Source organism: Gopherus evgoodei, chromosome 17 (assembly GCF_007399415.2).
Source record: "Gopherus evgoodei ecotype Sinaloan lineage chromosome 17, rGopEvg1_v1.p, whole genome shotgun sequence".
NCBI classification, from domain to species: domain Eukaryota; kingdom Metazoa; phylum Chordata; order Testudines; family Testudinidae; genus Gopherus; species Gopherus evgoodei.
This window is the reverse complement of record NC_044338.1, coordinates 15,825,085-15,850,863: the sequence shown is the minus strand read 5'-3', so window position 1 is coordinate 15,850,863 and position 25,779 is coordinate 15,825,085. Positions and strand designations below refer to the sequence as shown.

Genomic DNA, 25,779 nt, shown 5'->3' with positions numbered 1-25,779 from the left:
GGAATTGCAGGGGCAATCAGGGGCCAAAACACCTTTCCTCAGTCTCCGACTGGTGACACATCCACAGCAATTTACCTGGGAGTGAGTCATGCTTTGTGGATTATTGCATTATGGCTCTCCTTAAATACCATTTAGATGTAATGGATGATACAGAATGCAGTTACCCACCTGCTTGGAGAAGCTAGCCACAGACAACATATTCAAATATAGAGAAAGAGCAAATGTATGTGTGGATGGATGGATGGATGCATGCAAGATTGTCTAGACTAAAATGCCACTATAATTATCCTCTTGATACCACCACCATCACTTAATCCATTGTAATTGAACCCAAAACGTTATAGAGGATGCAGTGTTAGTAGGACAGTCATCAGCAGATATGCTCATGTATGGAAACCAGGAAAGCACCAACATGCCTGTGAAGGGGAAATTAAGTTCAAATCATCATACCAGAAAGAACTGCTACTTGAATGTGGTGGCACTGTCTGACTCACCGAGGTGTCCTGGGGCAACACTGACTCACAAAGCTACCTAAAGACAAGGGTCTGTCTAGACTGAGGATTTGCTCTGATTACATCATTGGTATAATTACTCCAGTGCAACTCCTATTGTAGACAGGCAAAACTGCTATTTTGCATTTACTCCAGTTTCAAGCAAGGGTAATTTTCACTAGTGCAAACAGAAACTTTCCCCACCTAGACTAGGGGTTGCACTGGGGCAATTATAGCGCCTGGGCTGTGGCCACCAATGGCTAGAATTGGGGCAAATCCTCAGTATAGACCAGGCCAAAGAACCATTCCCATATGGATATTACTGCCACATATGCAGCCCTGGCGATGGCCATGTCATCGACTGCAGCAGATTTAAAAATCCTGCATGGTTTAGTGATTATGGCTCTAGACTGGGGCTCCGGACACCGAGGCGCTCTATGATCTTTAGCACATCTCTTCCCCGCCTCACCTTTTGTCTGTCTCTCCCATTAGACTAAGTTTCTCAGGGACAAGGACTATATGCTACTCTGCTGAGGGTTAAATCTCAGTTGGGGATCACCACAATACAAACACTACAGAACGTTCACAGGAAACATGTTCTGAATCAGTTACAGTGAACATCTGCTCTAGAAACACAAACAGAGGCATTACACTCTTCCTATCGGGGAACAGAACAGTGCCGTGTAACCTGCATCTTCCATCAAAACCAACATCTCTCGTGAACACTTTACAGACCAGGGAATACTTAATGAAATTATTTAAACCAACAATTCACAATCAAGAAAACTGTGATCTGTTCATGACTGCTTTTATAAAAAGGGTGTAATTCATGGAAATAATCATTTGCTACACATTATTAATCTACCACTAATAACGATGGCATGCAATTTAATTTTTCCTCCTAATGCTTTGATTCTTAAGCCATAAGCACTCACAAAAACTCCTAAATATTATGGCGGCATTTGTAGCAATTCCATAGTTATAAGTTTTATAGAGAATAAATTCCTGTTTCAGACTTTAATGACTGAATTTTGTCTTCAAACTTGCAAACTGTGTAACCTTTAAGTGCAACCGCAAAGAGCAGCTGTTAAAAATATTAATAATAGCAGTGTTACACTTCCTCATTCTATCACCTAAATAACACTGCTGCAAATAAAAACGTCTCAAAATGATAAACACCATTACAAATTATTTCCACTTACAAAGCCAAACCGTTCCCTCCATTAAGCAACTGTCCAACCCCACACGTTTAAAATAAACAACTACAGCTCACAAACACACTTTTGGCAACACAGGGTTGATGAAACATTCCAGTGAGAAAACATGCACTTCTGCCCAGTGCACATAGTCAAGTGGAAGGCAGCACATTTTGCGTGAAAGGAGGTAGCGTGTGTGTTATGGATGGCAGAGATGGAGAAGGTGACATGATTGCAAGGGTTGGATGAGGAGTTAAGTAGCTATTTCTTGGCTTTTTATAGGTGTGGAGGCTATAAAATATTTATCTTTGAGTACTTCTTTTGATTGGGGGGCTCAGGGCGATAAGGAGGCGCAAGATCTGATATGCTCATGGGGAGCTGATGATGAACTAGTTCAGTAGGTAACATGCAGGTAACTGTAGTCTTCTGTGATGAGGTGTATAAACCCCGTATCAATTGAGGCAGGGTTAACTAGAGCCTGAGAGCTGCATTAGCTCCGCCTTGTTACACCTTCAGGATGCCTCAGGCTCAGGGAGTTCAAAGGAAGCAATCCAGTCAGTGAAACTGGGAGGAGTCGTCCCAGGAGTGAGATGGGTCCATAGTTCTCTCTCTGTGGGAAGGGCCTGAGAGAAGCCAGATAGAGGGAGAAGTTAATATGGACATGGGGCACATCTACACAGCATTTTGGAGTGAATGGGAGCAAGCCTCCCAGCCCAGGTTGACAGACTTAGGCTAGCAGGGCTCACACTAGCACTCTCAAAATAGCTGTGTACACAGTGCTTTGACGTTGCGGCTTGCGCTCTAAAGCCAAAGCAGGGGAGTGGTTTTCAGAGCTCGAGTTCCAGCCTGAGAACTTCAGAGCACTGTCTACACAGTTGTTTTTACAGCGCTAATGCGAGCCCTGCTAGTCTGACTGTCAACTGGTGTGTGGGTGGCTCACCTCAAAACACTTTGTAGGGATACCTTAAACGCTCAAGCCTGGGGTGAGGAAATTGGCTTCATTTGCATTTTCATTTGGTTTACTCCTGGGAGGAGCCCTATGAGCCACTGCTGTAGAAGAAGAGTGAGACTCAAGAGGAGCCCAGGAAGGGCAGAAGACAGTGTGCTGATTCCCACTGTTTTGTCGGACATTATTTGTTTGGGACACAGATACCCCCGAAGGGGTGGAACTAGAATGTGACCTGGCTGCAGAGCCAAGCCACCACTGTACCAGACAACAGAAGAATCAAGCAGAAGAGGGGGGCAGAAATGCCATGGCACAGCAGGAGGGGGTGCTCTGGGTCGGTTAAAGACTGACTGCTACATTTCCAGAAGTCCACCACCACTTTGTATGAGGTGATTAACACCCTTCCCTCAAAAAAGCTCTCCAATATGCAGCTTTCTTTTTTTTTTTTTTTTAAGTTGGCAACTTGCACTACAAATTATTCACATTCCATATGTTAAATGTCTTTTACAGCGAAGCAGCAGAGACAGGCTGCTTAAATGATCAAAGCATCTTTCATAACTGTGTTTCTGGTATTTACAAACAGAACCGTTGTACAAACATTTCAGTTTATGGTCTGATCAGGAGAATGACAAAACAGTGAACATGCATCTTTCTGCCCCCAGCTTGGAGTAGAAAGCAGCAGGTGCTGCGACTTACCTAGAAACCCCTCCTCATCCACAATGATCGTATAATCCTCTGGCGTTTCCGTGAGACTGAAGAACTTGCATCTGCATAGGGGAACAGGACAGCACTCTATTAGCCAATGGACTGAGTGGAGTTATTTATGTTTGTTGGAGACGGTACCCACAAAACTGCCTGCTCTCTTTGTAAGGAGTCAGTGTGCCCGGCCTATATGGCTAGGGGTTCTATTCCTGGATCTTCCACTTACCTGCCAAGTGACCCATCAGCCAGCCAGCCAGCCAAGATATAGCAGCTAAAACTATCTTCTTTTTCTTTGTCCATTGATCTGACTATGTAACTCCCCTCTTTAAAACCAATGGTTCCCCCTTGTCCATGGCATCACGTTTGAAATTTCTTGTCTGAAGCTTCAAGGTCCTGAAACGAACCTTTGAACCTCTCCACTCTGCTAATGATGCCCTGACAGCTCCTTCTCCTCCCATCTCAGAGCCCTTTTCCACATTGGGAGGGCATTCTGCATGGGGCAACTCCATCTGCCAAGCCACTTTCCTTTCCCTCATTCCAGGACCTCCTGATGATTTGCTCTTCATCTATGATTCTCAGCAAAGCTGAGTCAACAACAGCAGCATTAAATCAAATAAAAGGACCCTATCTTCTCTGTGCCTCTCTTGACACTGAGAGTCATCTGATGCACAGCCTCTCCATTTTGTGCAGCACCAAACACATTGTCATCCCTAGCATAGTATATTAAATAAACAGAACTTTAGGATCTGCATTCTGGATACGTAAATGAAAAACAATTAACAGCGTGCCATGAGATCTCTCTTTCTCGCTCTCTCACACACACACACACGCCTGCGTGTAATGGTCTCCAGACTCAATGAATTAATCCAGATGTTATCTGGTTGTTTCCCAGCAATCGCAGAAACACGTCATATTACGCTGCATCATTCAAATATGGGCTCACCTCCCATAGGAATCACAGTGTGGAGCAGCAATACAATTCTCTCTCACTACACCGTCACTCGTAGACTCAGACTTTAAGGTCAGAAAGGACCATCACGATCATCTAGTCTGACTTCTTGCACATTGCAGGCCACAGGACTTCACCCACTCCTCTAGCTAAGTTATTGACTTCCTCAAATCATGCGTTAAAGGCCTCAAGTTACAGAGAATTCATCGTTTACACTGGTTTAAACCTGCAAGTGACCCATGCCCCATGCTGCAGAGGAAGGCAAAAAAAAACCCCCAGGGTCTCTGCCAATCTGTCCCTTCTTGACCCCAAACATGGGGGGAAATATTGGTTCGCATTTTTCATGGAAATATAAAAAATTTTTTCAGCCCGCTCTATGATATGAAAAAAACTGTCCCAATATTTTCACAGACTTCAATATAGCCAGGTATGAATATTTGTGAACACTGCCAGTAATCAAAAATACTGCAAATTCTGAGTAATTTTAATTTCTCATGGACTATTCTATACAGCCTTAACAAAAACTAGAGTGCCGGTTTTGCTAACTTTGGCAAATACAGTGCCAGATTCTGATCTCAGTAACACTAGTGTAAACCTCAAGTAACTCCTTTGGTTTCACTGTCCACTGAAAAAAAGTAGTTAATCCAGTTTATGATGGCATAAATTCAGATCAGAATCTAGACTAATGTTTTAGTTTGAATTGTCCCACATTATATTTTTTGAAGTAGATTTTAATCATCATAATCTTAAACAATTTAGGCATAAGATACACATACTACATACAAAAAATCCTATTATAAACATTGTTTAGGTTGCAAGGTTAAATACTCAAAAGCTAGGAAATGCTAGATTTAAGATTGACCATGTTCATTAAGTTTGGCCAAGTTATTTCTAACCCCTAAATCATCCAACATCTGCACTGGAGAACGCAGGATCCTTTGGGGAAAAAAATATGTGATCATGTAATTAATGACTGTGTCATAGTACATAGGCAGAAGGTGACAGAGTTAAGGATGCACAAGCAACCTTAAATTGGGCATTTTCTAAATTTCATGTGCTTGACTTCTAGTTCTTCAATAATATTCTTTTAACATAGTTTTTTGTATGTAATTTCCTAGGAAAAAGGTACAATTTTTTTTTTTATGTAGAACCATATCATCCTGTACTCTCATGAGCAAAGATCTGAATCATGAATCTTCAGCACTGATAGCTACCACTTGAGCTGCAGGACTAACTACATCAGCTGTCAGACAAGACACTCTTATCCCAGGATAGGGATGGGTTGCTGAGTGGTCAGGGGGATCTAGGCCCAACCACTCTCTCCCCACTTCCCCATGTGGTGCACCCAGATGGAGGGATGGCTCACTGAAGGCATGTGCTGATTTTGGTTTGGGTATCCTGGCCCAGTTTTCCCATGCAACATCTGCTCTGGCAATTCCTGGACATTTCCAGGGGAGCATCTGCAGCTGCTGCTTTGGGTGGCAAGTGTTCAGCCTTAGAATGTTCATGGTCAGTGATTATTCTGACAGGCTGCCAAAACGTTTCCTGAGAAATGCAAGCAACCGAAAGGAAATGGTGATTTTCAACAGATAAATAGCTCAGCAAAACTTGAAAGGAATTATGAGGGACAAAGAAAAGGCACTTCTCTAGCCCTATGGCTTTCCTTCTGCCAAATTTGAAAGGTCTATCTACTGCAACAATGGAGGCGATAGAATATCTAATAAAAGAGAGTATAAAAATAATGTTTTATAAATGGAAAGTGTTAGACAGCCTAACTGTAGGTGCTGTTAACAGCTTCCTCTATAATTAGTAATCTTGAACCTGCCTATGAGACCTCGTGCTCTCCTTTGTATCACCCAGACTAGATTTATTGTCCTAAGGGAAAGAGTTGTCACACAACATTGGATATCTATGAATTAACATCTCAAAAGGATTTTTTAATCTTGCTTATAAAGGAAACTTTTGATTTCTGGCCAAGTAAATTTATTATGATGCATAAAACAAGTTACAATGCATTATGACGCCACCAAGCAAAACTGAAAAGTGTATATACACACTCAACGTACTATAAATACATACATAGATACAGGTACACACACACACACACACACTTTGCAGGTAAGGGATGTTCTTGTTGGATTCACTTTACAGCAGCTTGGATGTATACATTTTTTTTGGTTCATTCATACAGTACTTTACATCTAAAGCTTAAATAAATGTTCAGCTTATATTCACTGTATGAATTTGATATGGATAAAATGTCTGGAACAACTGATTGGAGATCAGTTTTCTGTTTATCAACAGGATGGAGGTAACATAGGCAGAGAACAAACTTCCTTTGCCTTCCTCCTGCCTGTGTGCCTCAACCATGATCTGGAGGAAAAGACCTGGGATGGGAAGATACTAATTCAGTTTCCATTTTCTATTTAGTCCTTCACAGAGATTGCCAATTCGTGTCAATTGCAACATGGCTAGCTTCTTGACTGGACTGACACCAGATCAAGAGAAGAATTTGGTGACCAAATAACATACCTGCAAGTCTCTATTCAGATCAGACCAGACCACTTTTGCTTTGTTTTGGTTCCGTCTCTATTAATTGTATGCTCCCAGTTCTACCTGGGCAGAACATCAGAACCATGCCCTATATCTGTGATATCAATAGTTGTCATTACCATTTGAGTTATTCCAGTCTCCTGGTGACTTCTTGGCAAAGGGCAATACAGGGTGACGAGAGTGAGACAAAAGGAGAATGAGGTGGGGGCGGGAGAGGGAGGAAAGGAGGAAAAAGGCAAGAGCCATAAAGCAAAGAAGTAACGTTACGTGAAAATAAAGTCTGTTCCAAAAAAGTTCAAATTCCAAACTTTCTTAGGGATCCTCTACACAGTGCTTTAGCCTGCACTAGAGGGGCATAAATTTTAGCCATGCCAGCGTGTCACATGCTAACTAGCCTGCATGGACCCTGCTGGCACATTCTAAAAGTTCTCTAGTGCACGTTAACATAGTCCTGTTACAGGGACTACCACCTTAACTAGGGAACTTTGAGTGAGTATCCTCAGGGTCCACACAGGCCAGTTCTACATGCTAGTGCAGATTAACATTTGCTGGTGCTTTGCTACCTCACAGCCCTCCTTGGCATGTGCGTGTTGAATACAGAGAAGAGATGGTCATAAAGCAGGAAAAGTTTCTTACAGTGGAAGTCCTTTCTGGGGGAGTTTTGCTCGAGTTCTCTTTAATGCAAGCACACAAATATTGACTGCTCCACCAGAAATTGCACTGACACATGGCAGATGCCATTTTTCTCTGCACACGTCTAAATAAAGTGATGACATTCAAAGAACGGGTCTAGTTGAAACCTGACCGTTGCTGGCCCTTACATCATTCTTCCTGTGATTCACAAACTGACATTTCCATATACCATATCCTAAGCCCAAACTGCCCCTCCCAGCAAAGCCTCGAAGAGTCAGCAGCATACAGCAGTCACAATTAAAACATGGATCATTTTTTTACTTCTATCAAAGATATTACTAGTCTTGTGGTGTACGGTGCACATCCACGAAGCTCAAGGTACAATACCTTCTCCGCTGGTACAAAGGGAAAAGGAAACTTGTGAACTGAAAACTCTGCATGATAAATACTGCACAGAGAAAACTTTTACCATCACAGTGGCAAAAGAAACCAAAAAGCTCTGCTTAAATTAGATACTCTACAACTAGGATCTACATTAATTTTGAGTGTGATGTAAGCATTTTTACCCCTCAGAAGTCTCATCTGACTGACTTTGCTTCATTTTGAGACTCATCAGTGATACAATGAACCCCTACATTGGATTCCTCTCCTGCACAGTGACACATGCTGTGTTGTACATCATACATCCTCCACCCAATATATACAGAGGATCTTTCTTTCACCTTATACCAATTCAGGAAGAACTGAATAGCAGCAGCATCCCTAAACATCACACTGAAGCCAATCAAGGAGAGGAAGACAGGAGACATCAGGTCATCAGTATCTCTAAGTGAGTGTGGAGAGAAAACATTTCAGAGGGAATATTTTTAGTACACTAATAAACAAACCATATATGGATTCTTCTGGATTTTTGCCTTCTTCATGTTTCAGCACTTTTCCACTTCAGCACTGTTGCTGGCTCTGACTGCTTGACAACATGTGTCTTTTTCTGGCAACACAGTACATGTAGACCAATCTATTATTAGATTACATCGCTGAATCTGTCCAACTTACTGTGTGTGGAAGCTGAAGCAATACTGAAGCTTTAGAAAAGCGCACCTAGGGTCGCAGAAACATAATTTTGGTTCTCAAACAGCACTTAGCCTTTGTGAGGAGAAAGAAAAATCAAACCAAGCATTCATGTTTATTTTCAGCCTAACTAACAGGTTTGGATTGGGAGTCTTAGGTTTGGGAGGCATCCCCAAGATACTTGCTCTCCCGGCCTGCCCAGATCCAAAACAGAGTAAGTACGACTTGGCTAGTAGGAATTAGAACATGACCCGAAGTCCACTGAATTCTACAGGACACCAGTGGGCTCTGGGGTCAAGCCTGCTTAGGGGCACTGCTTTGGAAGCAGTGGGGCAGTCAAAAGATCAGCACAGAAGATGGCTGTAAGAGGAAGTCATAAGTCCAGCCTTCTTGACCGAAAAGAAATGATGCTGCACGTTTGTTGTCTGGGAAGCGTGAAAAGGAGAGACAAGCAGTTTGGTCCGTGGAAAACAGCATTCACAGGATTAAGTGAGCTGCCAGCATCTCCACATATGGAAGACAGCAGGCCCAGGCGTGGCTGATCTGAATAGGAATGGAAGAGCAAGGAAGAAGATCTGAGCTGAACAATCAAAAGAGTGTTGTTTGTAGCAACTTCCAGTCTGTCTTCACGTATTTGCAACAGGGGATTTATAGGCATCTGTCTTTACATTATGATAAGAATACATCTTTTCCTGCAAGAAGAGAGTCTCATGCTAACCCTCTTGGCAATCTCAATCTTTTCACTGCTTTTAGAATGACGACAGGACTTGCATTCTAGCATGACGTACTGTGAAACTTATTTAGAGCAGCAAAGAACACTTATGCTGTTAATACATTTTGACACATTTGTGTAACATGTTAAGTACTTTACACCATCTAATACTATATTGTACAGTCAAAGAAAAATTGCAAAGAGCGAATTGATTAGCGGTCTCTAAATGCCGTCTTTATTTGCTAGTCAAAACACTTATCTGCCTTGTTGGCTAGAATAACAAAGAAAATGTGCAGCTCAACTAACTCCAAAGGCAAAAGAGGACCCTTCATGGAGGTGTCAATTGGGAGCACACTTAGTCTGGCGCCTCAAGGTTGCAGGTTCACATCTTACCAGGTTTAGTTACTGATCCCCAAAACTTACGCTGCTGTACTAGAAGCCTGCTACTCTGTTAAAAGGATCATCCATCAAAAGAAACATTACATCAACTTCCCTTCTGGTATGGATCTCGCAAGCCCAGGCAAATCAAAATACTTATTCAAATGAAAGATTAATAGTAGCCTGAAATGATGATGACTGGTAACTGTGATAAATTTCCTTTGCTTATTTTGTAGCCAGACATAGTCAACCTAGACTTCCAAAGTTGGACAAGTACAACCTACAATGGTGGAAGAGTTCAACATCTATTTTGCAACCTAAGTACCAAACAATCTTTTCTTAGTCATAACAACATGTGTATTCAGTTTAAGTCATGACACTTATGGTGTCATGACAAAATTATGGTGGTTTCGCCTCTCAAAGCAGAAGATCTGTTGTGTTATTTTCCAGATCTTTGCCCCTGACGTGAAGCCAACAACGTGATCTTTGTTTCACTCACCACACCAGATTTTTTACACATACCCACTAAAAGCAATTAGCAGGGAGAGTTTGAACATGCCACTTTGGCTTTTACAGGCTTCCTCCATCTTCCTTTCTGCCAGAAAATCTACCTTTCCTAAAATCACTTGGGGGAGAGGAGAGGGAAATATTCTTGCAGCATTTGAGACGAGAAAATCGGAAGCCCAAATCAAAGTCAAGTGCTAACAAATATCTAGTAAATGAATACCTTAAGTGAAAAAATAACTTTTCAGCACGCTCTAAGGGAAACACATATAAAGCTCACCTATTAAAGGAAAGGCATTTGCTAACTCCTGGAGCATGACAACATTGTATGTACTAAGAACTTTAATGACACACAAAGAAAGGATGAGAAGGTCTAAGGGTCCACCAGTGCTGGCTTCCTTAGTTTTAAATAAATCCATTAGGCATAGTCTGAGCAAAAAAAAGTCTCCCACCACAATATATCTGTCAACAGGCAAAATACCTGCAGTACTTACCGTGGCACACTCTGCAGGGACAAATGCATTGCATCCTAGGTGTTACTGCATTCAATCTAGCATTTATCCATAGACTATTGAAGGAGCTAAATGTACACAATTTGCCCACGTAGTAAATGAAAACAATGTATAAGTGGTAGTGGTGATTAGACATGGACATACTGGAGGCAACACATCTTCTTATCATGTCTTGTCATGGGCATGGACCTGCAAGTAGAATTTATTGACCTGAAAGCTTTCCCCACCTTCCCGCTGACCCCCCATCACATACACTATTTCACATAAGCTTGCTATGTGGTTTCTGCTGGGAACACCACCACTTATCACCTAGACTAGATCTGCTAGAGATGGGCCAGAATCAAAACTCAACATCTGAACTTCACGGATCGGACATTTCTCCATTGTTTCTTAGGGCGAGTTGCCTGGCAGCCTTCTTCAACACTGTATGAGACAGACCACAGTAGTGTAGCCATGTCACTCCTGTGGTCTCATTTGCTATTCAGGGTCTGATTCTCAAGGATACTATTCTAGTCAATAGGAGTCGAAGGCTCCCACTACGGGTACAGAAAATACAGCTGGGTGAAGTGTTGGCTTTAGAAAAGTTTATTTCTGAGGGAAAAACATTTGGTTTTAAATTAAAAAGTAGTTGAAACAAAATAAATTTTCATTTCAACTGACTCAAATGAAGTAAAATTTTGGGGAGGAAGGAAGGTTTCTCCCTTCCCCAGGGATGGGGTGGGAGGGCCAGAGAGGGTGAGGAAAAAGGGGGAAACAAAACCCCAATAAGCCAAAATCAGAAAAAAAAATATTACATTTGAAACTTTTTTTTTTAATTGAAATAACATTTTTCACTTAACCCCAAAATCAGCAAGTGTCTGGGAATGTTTTTCTATTTCTTTAAAAAATGCTCATGGAAGATATTTATTGTTTTTCAGCCAGCTCTAATGGAAACACTCAGGACTTTGGAGGATCAACTAACCCGAGGGTGAAGCCTCAATGCTCAATCCTTATTGTTCAGAAATGCACGTTCATCTCAGTTGTAACCTACAACAGGAAAACATTGCAGAGATCATGTGTCAGAATCTCAGATGGCAGTGAATTCTTCCACTAGTTGTAAAGCAAGAATTACTGAAAGAACATATTGCATTTGGGTAAGAATTTGCTCAAGGTGGAGGGAGGTCAGAGAGTGTGTTTCTATTCTCATTTTAGGACCATGAAAACATCACTCTTGAGTTCACAATGATTATATCAGTGACATCCATGTACATCCATTCAGTGTACAGGTTTTCTTAACCCCTAGCACCTGCTAAACTTAACCTGGTATCAAAAAGTTATCTTGCTGGCTTACACGTCACCAGCATTAATGATTCTGCAGTTGGACGGATTTTAACACTTCTGTTGATGCTCTGAGAGCCATATTAGAGCCCAGGGTCACTGTCCCACAGCCATTTGGGAACTGCATTGCTCAGACCAGTAAAAACGGGGCCAAACTCGCTTTGTCTCTGACACAAGCAGACAACACTGAATACGCGTCAGTGGTGGGGGGTGGTGGGGAATTGTTGAATAAGGTACACTTTCCTGACCACACTTTAATGTACTAGTTTAATTAGGTGTAAACAATTTTAGAATATAAATTGAGCGGGGTTGCTTGAGATAGCAGAGGACTGGACTTGATGGTCCAAGAGGTTCCATCCAGTTGATGGCCGTGTTTGTCATGTGGGCCTCCCCACCTCCAAAGCTCAATTCTGGGACCCCTAACTGTGCGGAGGACACCATTTTGATCTACACTATTGAGTACTCCATGCGGTGTGACCTCGCACGTACAGTGCATGTGAGGTCATGCCACATGGAGAACGTCATTTTGTAGCGCAGAGGTAGGGCATGTTCCAGCTCCAGTACATCATGTCACTGTATTAGGGGGCCCCCCTTGCAGCCTTGAGGTGCCCTTTGATAGCATGGGTTGCAGGTGCCCAGTGCTGCCACTGCTTCCCACTCTATGACCTATGTTGCTGTGAATACAACCAACTGCTTTCTTTATTGTGTGTTTAAAAGCAGATTGCTGAATGCTCCAAAGGCAAGGAACACAAAATGGAAGAGAATTACAAAGCCATTCATCTTCCACTGGCCCCACAAGCTTCGAGAGCTACTACATGCTGAAAGACATTAGTGTCTTTTGAGGTGGTTCTGCAGTAATTTTAGACTCACTTCATCAAGTCGATGAGTTAGCAAAAACCTCAATGAACCATACAGCTGAGTCCACTAAACTATACGGGGAGTACAGGATTGAGTGTTTGCAGGCAAACAGGAAATCCTGAGGGTAAATAATAAACTCTCCCTTCTGCTCCAACAGCTTGATTTCTTATTTTGGTCACAACACAAATTTGGCACCTCTGAGTTATATGGTGGGAATAATTGTTAGCTGAGCTCCTAACTGCCTAGGAATCAAAATGTGTGCAGAGCTTTGATTAAAGGAGAAGGCATACAAGCTTCTCTCACACCTCTGCATTTCTTGGTTCAATCAGCGCATAATACAAAACCACAGCACACAAGCTGATATGATTGGCAGCTACTGCAGAGGGGAAGCCTAGGTCTGGAAAATTAAGGACAGCTTTAGGTCTTGATTGAGGTAAATTAAAGTAGGCAGGGGAAGCTTACACAGTTAGCTTGCTAGCTCAAGCTAGGCAATAGGAAATAAGACTCTTGCCTTCAAGAACATTGGAATGTGTGAGTCTCTCTCTCTACACATTTTCCCATAAAAATCAGTTCATCTGTTTTGAGTCAATGTTGCCCAAGTAATTTCCCTCAACACACAGAATGGGGAAGAAAAAGAAAAAAAGAAAGCAGTAAAGGCACCGCTCACATCTGCCCCAGCCTTAGCTCACATTCCATAGCATCCTGATGGTAACACTGAGATCCATCCTAGCCTCCTCAGCTCCATAACCACCTCCCTTTCAATGCCAACATACAACTATCCACAATCAATACGTTGGTTTCTCAGGACCCCCCTACAAATGCGCAACCTTATCTGCAGGAAGAGGGCATGTTACGGAGACACACCTTTCACTTGGAAAGGATACAATGCACTCTTCTACCTAGCATCATGGTCAGAGTCAGCGGAGTTGAGGAATTAGAGATGTGGGCTGTAGAGCGAAGAAAGGGGAAACTCAAGAGGAGTTTGTTGCAGAGGTAAAAGGTTTCCTCCTTTCCTCTCGCTGCCGAGTCCGTGACTGTTGCTATTAAGAAGTGGGAGGTGGCAGAGAGAGGCGAAGTTACCTGAGAACTGGAGCAGGTAGCTCAGCTATGGAGAAGGCACATTGTCTATCTGGCAAGACTCCTAAGACTCCCACTGAAATGTTGTATAATTTCAGCCTGTCTGACAGAAGCATTTTTGCCATTCTGGTTCTACTGAGCAGATGCTAGATTGTGTTCCATTGTATCGCTCTGCATTTAGATAACGTTCAAAAGAAAGGAAAGAAAAGCTGAATGCTGTCCAGTCTCAGTTAAGTATTTAATAAACATGCCATCCAAAGCAACCAGAGTTGACACAGGCACATCTGGCTGCAACATTTCCAGCAACTGGCCCAGATATGGAATATGGGAATTCATCCTGGGAGCACTTCAGTTTGTGCAGGCGCTGTTATACACACAGAGTTCATCTTGTGCTTTGTAACAAACCCTACATGTGAAAAAGAGGTCTCCTAATATGTGGAAGCTTCCAGAGCTTTTCCTTCTCTGTCAAACAAAGGACATTTGGCTGTGTAAAATGAATTGGTCTTAAAATTAGAATTTGTTCAGGACACTGCATATGATGCATAGCAATGCTAACCACAGTAGATCCAAGAAGCCAACTTGGAGGCTTAAGAACACTTTCTGTATCTCTTTGTATTTTACAAACTGCTAAACACAAATCATGGACACTACTGTTGAGCTTCCTCCAGAAGAAAACTCCCTTGGCTCATCTACACTGCATCTGCTACTTCGGCAGCTTTGCTTCACTTTCACACTCATGAAGCTACAGCAAAAAATGAAGTGAATTCAAAGTCAAGCAGTTTAGCAAACCCCGTCATCATCAATTCACTTGTCTCTCTGGGTCAACGGGAAGCATAAGGGGAACCTTGACAGATTTGTGTTTGCCAAGTTACAGGCTCTGAGGGAACGGAACGTGCTTATACTAATTTCAGCTTTTGGACAATGCCAGGCCACAGAGCTATATTCTGCGAAGGCTAAGCAGAACGCAAACAACATGTTTTTATTTTGAGCTTTCCAACAGTTGGTGGAATTCTCCACTGTCACCACATTAGATAGACTTGGATGATGTGTTACAGTAACTCAATTTACCGAGAGAGAGAGAGAGAGAGAGAGCGCGCAAGCACGCAATACTAATATAAAAACTTAAACCAATAAGCAACAAAATGATATAAAATCAAGTTTCAAGCACACAGCAAATATACCAGATTTTGAGAAAGAACAATCCTAGGTATTTTAAATGTGGTTTCATTAGCCATTTCACAGGCAGTTCTGAAAGGCTGTCCGATCGCTGAACACAACACTTGTGTTACAGTTTGCTCCGAATCCCATCATAAAACAATTCCCTAACAAAACAAAATAACAAATCTGAGACGACCTTTATCCAACATAAATGAGTAAAGGGCACGAGCAACTGGTGATTTCTTTTACAGATTTGTGCCTTTAATATGAGCACTGGAAACAATACTACTAGCATGCCTCTGAATTATATGAAATGTGAATTACGCCCCTCCCATTTGTTCTATCTTAACCTTCTGCTCAAGAGCACCCTCCACTGTGGAGGCTCCACACCTTATATAACTGGCTGCCATAGTTGTTACAGGTCAGTTTTTTTTGCAGAGGTGATTAAGAAATGTCAACGAGTTTTGTAATCCAGCGCAACACTACTGGGATATTACAGCTGTGCATTCACTTTAAAATGAAATACCTGGCACTGCACATGGCCACACCAAAACCCAATCAGAGCAACTAACTGCTCAGTTTCTAAAGTCAGAAGATCCACAGTACAATTGAAAATACTGGACCTACAGCTTTGCCTACAGCAGCAGATGTCCCACCCGCTGCTAACATCCATTCTGTCCCACTGATGTTAGAGACATTGGTACCTGAAGGGAGACAGGCCATGGATGTTAACCACTGCATCAGCTAGACTTGCTCTGTGCACATATATGTACATACCTTAATTTATCTAGATGTACACATACACACCTCCAGACTTTTTCAAGAAACAAGCCATCGGGGGAAAGGGGGAACTTTCAATAAAAACTAAACAGTGTTGCACATTAAATGCCCTCACCACCAGCTGATGCAAATAGTAAATACGGACTCTAAGGCTGGACACCTAAGTCCCTCTGAAAATCACAGCCCTAGACCTTCATTTGTCAAATACTCACACCCTGGACTGAACTTCCCCAACTGACATGACTGCCCTGGGCTCAATCCTGAACTCCCACTGACTTCTATGCCCAGGAGGTCAGCTGCAGCTTGTAGAGTCAGGCCCAAAACATGCTGTGTTTGGGAGAAGCGTTTTTAGGAATAATATGACAAAAATCCACTTCTCCATACATGAATTCTAAACAGGCCAAACCAGCCCTTCTCAATCCATATGTAACTAATTATAATTGCTGCCTTATTCCACTATCCTTCTGCCATGAAATAAAGATGCCTTCTATAGTTACTCATAAATCATCAGCATCCTTTATATATTTGGGGGCTTCACGGGGAACTGTTTGCGTCTGTGCACATTACAGCTGGAAGGTAAACAGACAAAAAGCCAACAACCAAATTAAACAGATGGAATGAAAAAGAATGCTCCTTGGAATGTTTCCTAAAACATTTACATTCAATGAAGCAACAGAAGCTAGGTTCTAAGCCCTATGCTTCAGACTAGAACGATGAAATTGCTGCTAGTCTCATCTCACTACGGAAAAGATGAAGGGGGTCAGCAACCAGTAAGAGATATCCTCATCCTGTCCTTCTTCACAGAATGCTAGGGATCCCAGTGCTGTAGGACAGATGAGCCAAGCAGGTGACAGCTATCTGCCCCAAAGAGAATCCAGTCTAAACCAACTGCAAAATTCTCATTGATTTCCTGGGCAGAAGCATTGCGTAACTGTTGAGTGTGTGTTGGTGTGTGTGGTTGTGGTTGTGTGTGTGTGTGTGTGTGTGTGTGTGGGTTGCTGTGTGTGTGTGTGTGTGTGTGTGTGTGTGTGTGTGTGTGAGATATTTTTATATATATAAATAAACCCTGGCAGAAATCGGGGGGGGGACACATGACCCCCACGTGCCTCCTCTCCCCCACATCGTCTCTGTTCCTGGCTGCAGGGCGGACCTCATAATAGCATAACAAGCGATGTTACAATACCCAGTTCTCTGAAAGGCCAACTCCCAACAATGGCCTGTCACAGAAACGTTCAGAAAAGAAAGGATATTTAGATAAAACACCATCTATTTTCCTCCCTCTATCATAAATGCCAAGTTACACGTGGCTAATAAGAACAGAGGCTATGAAGGAGTAAACACACACAAATGAGATGCTCTTTGTTTGTATAAGCAAAACTCATTTGCCCACAGCCTGACTGCATTTTCACTAGTGCATTCCTGTCAAAACACCATTCAAGTCAGTGGAGTTACATCAGTGATGAATTTGGTCCACTGACTTTAATGGAGCTACGCAGCAGGACGGGACAGCAGAATCTGGTCCAAAGCGAAAGAATGGCCCAGTGGCTATGTTGCTAGCCTGAAACTTAGGAGACCGAAGTTCAATTCCCCTGCTCTACCACAAGTTTCTTTTGTGACCTTGAGCAAGACACTTTGTCTCTCTGTGCCTCAGTTCCCCATCTGTAACAGAAGGATAATAGCACTGGGCTCTATCACAGGGGTGTTGGGAAGATTAAATAAAACAAAAACAAAAAAAGTGAAGTGCTCAGATGCTATGGTTATGGAGGTTATATAAAAATCCTTAGACAGAAAGTCTACACAATCCACTCAGTGTCTTTTATTGTTTCTATTTCTAATTTTGGAACTGTGTCCGACTCCAAAACACCACAGAAAAACAGCTGAATATTTCAGTCTGAGAAGTTGCAAAAAACATCAAAATTATTTGCAAAGCAAAACTACCTTTTAATGTGCAGCAAAATACTGTCTGATGTTAATATCCTTCCCTGCGGATAACTGTAAAATCATGCATCACTTCTGATCCAAGGATTTTCATTTGTTCCTTCTGGCTGGATTTTTCCCCTAACGCCTCTTTAAATATATTGTTTACATTTGTATCGCCGCTAATGACTGGGAGGTGCCCATAAAGTCAGTTTTTCAAATCTCTATAGAGGAACAACAAATGGTTATACGAAAATGTCAATTTATCCTTGCTCTGCCAAGAGGATTGTAACGAAATCTCCAAAGGTGCAATAGTTAGGGAATTATTAATGGCAAGGAAACAATTTGCATCCGCATTGGGAGACAATTCATTTCTCACCGAAGTTAACAGACTCATACAGTTGATGCAGGCACATCTTTCCCCGCCCTTACACGGATATTTTAAAGAGCCCATCAACTCAGATGCACCATGTCCACAAAAAAGATGCGGTGGGGCTCCTGAATTCCTTTCCACTGCAATACTCTTCTCCATTTCTCTGTGGGGAAGATCATATTTTAACAGCTTCCTCTCTGTAACTCAGAAAATGGCATCCTCTGAGCCGTCTTCAGGATAAAAGCCACAGGAGCGTTAACTCAGTGCAAAACAAGAGGTGGTGGAGTGAGATATGGGATTTATCCAAACCACATAAATATCCTCAACAAATTAGAAAAGGGATGAGAAATACATCATAGACATGGCTGTGGGATTTAAGGCTTACAGCACAAAAGACAATCTAATATCTAACGAAGTCACAAACAAATTTAGTATTTACTGACGAGATCCAGGAGGATTATCTTGTACAGACAATGCAATGCAGAAACAAGTAAACAACATTTCCTCTCCTCTCCCCTGCCCAATAAGGTAATACACATCAGTATTAAAGTGTTCTGTTCTTCCTCTTCTGGTATTCCTTTAACACCTTCTGCTGCAAAAAATGACTGAAATCCTACCAGCAATAAAATGTAATTGAATATTCATAAGTACTGTGCTACTACACGTTAGGAATGACGTTAGTAGATGAAGCCAAACATTCTAGGTATGTAGTTGATATTATTGTGCTCAACCAAAAATCATTGTGTGGGAAACACTGAAAACACTGACAGTTCATAGCATGTGCTTTTTGTTTCTAGGATGGGAGAAACTAAAGCTTGCCATTTGGGTGCAAGAAGTTCTCAATATTGGTCAGAGATGTAAAGCTATGCGGAAGACATGGCAAAACGACTGTGGACTAGAATGGCTACCGATGAGTGCATTTACTACTCCCAAGGGAATTCTGTGCCACTGCACATGTACAGGATTTATTTTTCCCTGCAGATTTCTTCGCTTCCCTGACTTTCTGACAGGGAAGCAAACTGTGGCAGGGAGATCTTGGGGATCGGCTCTGGTCCACAGATCGCTTGTTGAGAAACACTATTCTAGATGCTTCCAAAATTTCAAGGAGTTACTCATTCTCTTCTTTATTCTGGGATCATGGATTTATTTGTTGGTTACTTTAATAGGCAGCATCCCTTCCTGGGTACTTAGGAGGGCACCCCTGGTTAACAGACAGGGAACGGGGCTGTGAGCTAGGAGATATGGGTTCTACTCCCAGCTCTTCTGCTGAACTGCTCTGAGATCTTGGGAAAAATCACACCACTCTGTGCCGCTGTCTCCATTCTCATCCTTTGTCTCTTTAGACTGTCGACTCTTCAGTACATCAACCATCTCTTCTTATAATGTACAGCACCTAACACAATGAGGCTCCAATGTTTGCTGGGACTCTAGGCACTGCTAAAATACAAGTGTATGTAGGTCTCTCCAGGTTAAGAATTTCCCTGAGTAAAGGAACGACAACTGCCTGCTGCTATGGAGTTGGGAAAGCAGGATTCAAACTGTGGTTGAGATAAAAAAAATGTAATTGAGCTTCAGGTGGATATTTCTCTATTTGTATTTCTCCATCATGCTGTCCATCTCTGTTGAAGAAATCCCCAGGACTGGAGCTCTTCATTAACATAGTGCCTTGGTGGATGATACACAATTTCTGCCTACAATGCGCTTGGCTTTTACCACCGCTAAAAGTGCCTCATTCCAATGACAGTTAAAACAAATTTTAAGCACAGGGAGAACTGGAGAAGGGCAAACATTGTACCTACCTTTGAAAGGGGGAACAAAAAAGACTTGGGAATTTACAGATCAGTCATCCTAACTTCGATACCTGGAAGGATGCTGGAGCAAACTGTTAAATCAAATTGTAAGCACCTAAAGGATAACGGGGTGAAAGAAATCGCCAACATGGATACGTCAAAAACAAATTAGGCCAAACTAGGCTTATTTCTTTCTTTGGCAAGGTTACTGGCCTAGTGGGTGGAGGGGAAGCATTGACATGATGTATCTTGACACAGTTCCACGTAACACACTGTGGTATTGATGAAATTACTATAAAGTGGATGCACAAGTTGTTGAAAAAACATACTCAAGGAGTAATTATCAATGGTTCAGTGTCCAATTGGGAGGGTGTATCTAGTGGAGTCCTGCAAAGGTCTGTCTTGTGTCCATTACTAGTCAATATTTTCAGTAATTACTTGGATAACGGATTGAAGAATAAGCTTATAAAGTGTGTGGATAACACAAAGCCAGCAGAGGTTTCAAGTTCTTTGGAAGACAGGATTAGAATTTGAAACAAACTTGACAAATTGGAAAACTGGTCTTAAATCAACAAGATGAAATTCAAGAGAGACAAGTACCACACTTAGGAAGGGGAAAACAAAACAACAACAAATGCACAAATACAAAATGGGAAATAGGTAGTGGTACTACAGGAAAAGGATCTGGAGGTTACAGCGGATCACAAATTTAATATGAGCCAAAAATATGATGCAGTTGCAAAAAAGGCAAATATCATTCTTGGGTGTATTAATAGGGGTGTTATATGTAAGATATGGAAAGTAACTCTCCTGCTCTACTCGGCACTGGTGAGGCCTCAACTGGAATAGTGGGTCCAGTTTTAGGCACCACATATTTAAGAAAGATGTGAACTAACTAGAGAAAATCCAGAGGAGAGCAACAAACATGATAAAAGGTTTTAAAAACCTGACCTTATGAGGAAAGGTTAAAAAAAATGGGCATATTTAGTCTTGAGGAAAGATGACTGAGGGGCGACCCGAAAACAGTTTTCAAATATGTTAAGGACTGTTATAAATTGTTCTTCATGACCACAAAGTAGGACAAGAAGTAGTTGGCTTAATACACATCAAGGGAGACTTAGGTTAGATATTAGGAAAACTTTCTAACTATAAGGTAATTAAGCACTGGAACAGGCTTCCAGGGAAGGTTGTGGAATCCCCATCACTGGAGGTTTTTTAAGAACAGGTTAGACCAGAGGTCCCCAACCTTTTTGTGGCCAGTAGCACATTCATGTTTTCAGAAGAGTGTGGCAGGTGCCAGCAATTTTTCAAGGCTTATTTTATATTTGTACATTAAATAATATGCTAAAACATCATATTTAATATTACATAATATATGAATCGCCAAGATAAAAAGGGTAATTTTACATGTAAAAGGTATTAAATTTAATTATTTGGCAATTACTCTTTCACCTTACCATGTGAATTTGCTCTTTTTTTTTAATCTACCTGTAAGAAAAATTAAGGAGTTTTTACAAAATAAATATCATAAACAGTTTTCATCTTATTTAATTTAAAAAAAGTAAAACATTGTTGAACTGCTGGTCCAAATATATTTATTATTCTTACTTTAACATAGAATGAAGTCTGCAGCCCTGGAGTTCTCTGTCCCCAGCAGGTGCGGGGCCACAGCTTCCCTCCAGCTTAAGCCATGGCCCCACGCCTACCGGGGACCAAGAACACCGGCGCCTGCAGCCAGCAGCCCCAGAGAAGCCGGAGAGAAGCCATAGCCCCGCGCCTGCTAGGGACAGAGAAAGCTGGCGCCCACAGCCTGCAGCCCTGGAGTACTCTATCTCCAGCAGGCGTGGGACCCCAGCTTCTCTTCCCTGCTGGGCACAAGGCAGGCACACATAAATGTCCCAGCGGGCGCCATGGTGCCCACGGGCACCAGGTTAGGGACCACTGGGTTAGACAAAACACCAGTCGGGTGGTCTTGGTCAGAGTTTCTCAATGGAAGGGTCAAACCTGAGCAATGCTGCAAGCCTGGAGGTTACAAGCTGGGAGCAGGGAGCTGAGTTCAGCCAGCCCTGCAGGAAAGGGCAGTCACTATAGTCCACATGGTGTACTTATTTCATACTTATAATCGTAATGTGTATATCAGATATCTTGGGTAAGAAATATTTGGTAAACTCAATATTTATTTATTTATTTTGCACTGAAGGTATTTGCTGGGCTGTGACTTGTCAGCTGAGGTTCCTTCCAGCCCCACATGCCTATGATTCTAGCTGAAACTAATCCAAGAGGAAAGCTGGCATTTTAGTAAGAGTTCAGTGCCTCTAGCCACCACATATGAATGTAGGCTGTTTTCTCAGTCAAATTAAAAAGCATTCATATAGTAGCAGTCTGTGCACACCTTAAGTAAGGTTTTAGATTTTAGCTGGAACAAATAAAGTGTACTTACTATTGGGAAAACCTTCCCAACAAAAAGAGGGAGGGAGCAGGTAAAGTAGTTCGAAGAGTAATCGCCTCCGGGCACAGACATCTTTCCATCTTCAATTTTCTCCAACAGGACAAGCATTTTGGAAATGAAAAGAGATGCTGTGCTGCAGGCATATTTTAGTACCTGAAAAGATTTCCCACCCTCCCTACTTTACTTTGAAATTTAGATGAATTGACATGAAAAATTCAAAAATCCCTTTCAGTTAATATTTTATTGCATTATCCATTTCCTTTTTGAGAGAGAGAACGTTCTTCTCTTTGTAATTGGCAAAGTCCATATATTCCAAGAAAACAGTCAACCATAGACTGCGACATGTTCAGGCCTTATGAAATGTCAATGGACAAACCATCTATCAGGAGTTCTCAGACTTTTGTACTGGTGACCCCTTTCACACAGCAAGCCTCTGAGTGCAATCCCCCCCTTATACATTAAAAACACTTTTAAATATATTTAACACCACTATAAATGCGGGAGGCAAAGTGGGTTTGGGGTGGAGGGTGACAGCCCACGATCCCCCCCCATGTAATAACCTCACGACCACCTGAGGGGTCCCGACCCCCAGTTTGAGAACCCCGATCTACCTAGTATCAGTGCAATGCAGACAGGATTGTGATCTCTCTTTAAAGCAAACAAACAAAATGCTGCAACGCCACATAATCCTCCTGTTAAGCATAAGGATTTAGACAATAAAATCACTAGAGAAATTCAAGTATACTGATCACCAAACACCTCGGGGGCTAAAAAATTAGCCAATAATGGCCTCGACCTTTCTATTTGTATCCCTACATACAAGCCTACATGAGGATCGGACGAGACGTGCACAACACAAGGCATGTGGAGTAGGGGGGGTTGATAATACAGCCTCTATCCTAACTGGAAAGCAGTGAATGTTCCAAATGTCATTTTTTCATCCCTTTTCAAATCAATTTTTTCTCTCAATAGTTCAAAGTGAAAGATGGGCCGGACACCTCAGGAAGTATAAAAATATTTATCGGTTGCAGTTACCTGCCATTAGGAGAGAAGGTGCAACCACCAACCATTCGCATCAGCCAAGGTGGCATACCACCAAGCATGCTGTATAGCTTGCAGTCTGGTCTTAAGATACCTGATCGGGAGGTGGGGAGGAGGGGGGAGAAAAAAAACCAACAGCATAATGAAAGTGATGTAGATGAAGAACAAGCTGACATCCTTCATATTTTGATGCCTTCAGTGCACTGGAAATCATTTTGCAATTGTCTGAAGGACAAAAAGAAAGCAGTGCGATGCAGTGCACTGCGACACATGCATCGGGCCTACTGTAATGTTGAAATGTTCAGTTTTATCAACTTTTCGATTCTATAAACTCCTCCATCAGTTTGTAAAATAGGGGTTCTGCTGTAACAATACCCAGCTCCTACATAGTGTGTGACAAAGTTTCTCCTTTACTTTGGTGGGTCTTGGGCTTATTGGCTGATTTGCCCTCTACCAGACTCCTGTACCCCATTGGTCTGGGTCTGTCACAAGTGCTTTTCATCAGTAAATCTTGTATAGGAGATTGTATTATCCACCACCAGAAGATAATAATGACTCTCTCCTGTAACAATCAGACCTCTTACCCTGCCAAGGACAACTGCTGGGGTGCCATGATGACAAAGACACAAGACACACAATTATTCAGGCAGGAACCTTAACATGCAGTGGAATTCCTTCCTTTAGTGTAATAAGTTTTTTCCATAGCCTAAGATTTGTGATTCTGTATTTCTGGTTTAAATAAATTTTTAGCAACAAAATTGAGGACGACACCAAATATGGGTGGAACATACGTAAGGATGAGACTGACACGAGCAATGTCCCTTAAAACGTGGCATACTTTAAAGGTATAGGAACAGTTGGGTTCTTCTCAAGACAGGGTTTAAAACAACATGCTTTATCATACAAATAAGCAATTTCTTTCATAGTCTATGCAAATTCTTCTGTGTACTGCATTTCAGTACATTAACTAGAATTATCATGGGAAAGAGCATTGTTTGTTCATCTGTGCTCCACATTTTATTTTAGGTTTCCTGAAATCCTCATGACTAATCTGTTCTGCTGGGGAAATCAGCATTCAGAGTAATGACAAAGGAATATGGAGGAAGCAGCACTGCTGAGCTCTGGGAAACAATACAAGCCAGTAGGGCACTGAAGAGGGTAGAACGACTCACATCGTACCCTCTTCTCCAGAGCTAGCAAACAAGAGTGATTAGCAGTACTGGAAAGCATTCTGTTTTTAAAATGTATTCAGCTGACAGAAGACATGAAAATGTCCTTAAGAAGCATAAGCAAAATCTTGTGCTAAGACCACCACAAGTGGAAAGAATGGGAGACAATGTTAAAACTAGAGAGGAAAAAAAAGGAAGACGTGAACCCTGGTTAGGAGAGCAATAAAATAGAGTTTTTCACGAACAAAGGCAAAATAATCTCTGAGAGGGAGAACAGTACCTACTGCTTTTTGTGAACAGGTTTCAAAGTAAGATAACACGGTAAATACCATTATCTCCACTTTATGGCATCCCTGCTTTGAAGAACGAGAAGTGTAAAGTAGTAATTCTTCCCAGCCTAGCATGTCCCATGTAAATCTGAATTCTCAGTGCTCTTCCACCAAGTATGCTCATGGAACAAAAGTCTTCTTTAAATGCTAGATACTGTTTGAATATGCGGAGGGTGAGATCGTATGAATGGAGCGGATCCCTTTGATGATTTATGAGGCTTTTACTTTGCTTTTAGCTCAACATTTGCATTTTTATAGCCAGAAAGGAATGGAGACAGAACAGTAGAGCGCTGGTATGTCAGAAAGACCGCTGGTTTAGAAACTAGTGCAACACCCTGGGGACACGCAGAGATCTTCCAGGGGGCACGTCAACTCATCGAGATATTTGCCTAATTTTACAACAGGTGACAGAAAATGCTCTAGTGAAGTCAGTGCAAACTAAAATTTCATGCGGCTTCTTTATACTCCTCTCTATATATTATACACAGAAATGTAAGTAAAATATTTATGTTCCAATGGATTTATTTTATAATTATATGGTAAAAATGAGCAAGTAAACAATGTTTCAATAATAGCACACTGTCACTTTTGTATTTTTGTGTCTGATTTTAGGGGTACACAAGACAGATCAGACTTCTGAAAGCGGTACAATAGTCTGGAAAGGTTGAGAGTCACTGACCCAGACAGACAATCAGATACGATAATAACTGCAAGCATAATCAAGACAAAAGCACTTAATTTCTCAACTCCCTACATAAGCACAAAGACAAACTTAAACAACAGTAAATGCTGGATAAAAGGGTAATGCGCTAAGACAGTTGTTCTCAACCTGTGGTCTGCAGACTCTACAGGTCTGCAAAAGACTCAGACTGAAAAC

At 41.8% G+C, this 25,779-nt stretch overlaps 1 protein-coding gene across 2 annotated transcripts in view; it reads right to left on the bottom strand.

Annotated features, from left to right (window-relative positions):
- CASTOR2 (cytosolic arginine sensor for mTORC1 subunit 2) overlaps positions 1 to 25,779 on the bottom strand; it is a 161,764-nt gene that overhangs the window by 82,700 nt on the left and 53,285 nt on the right. For both annotated transcript variants that reach the window (XM_030536584.1, XM_030536585.1), the window contains exon 2: positions 3,330 to 3,400. In XM_030536584.1, the coding sequence (XP_030392444.1) occupies positions 3,330 to 3,400 (71 nt within the window). The remainder of the gene's footprint in view (positions 1 to 3,329; positions 3,401 to 25,779) is intronic.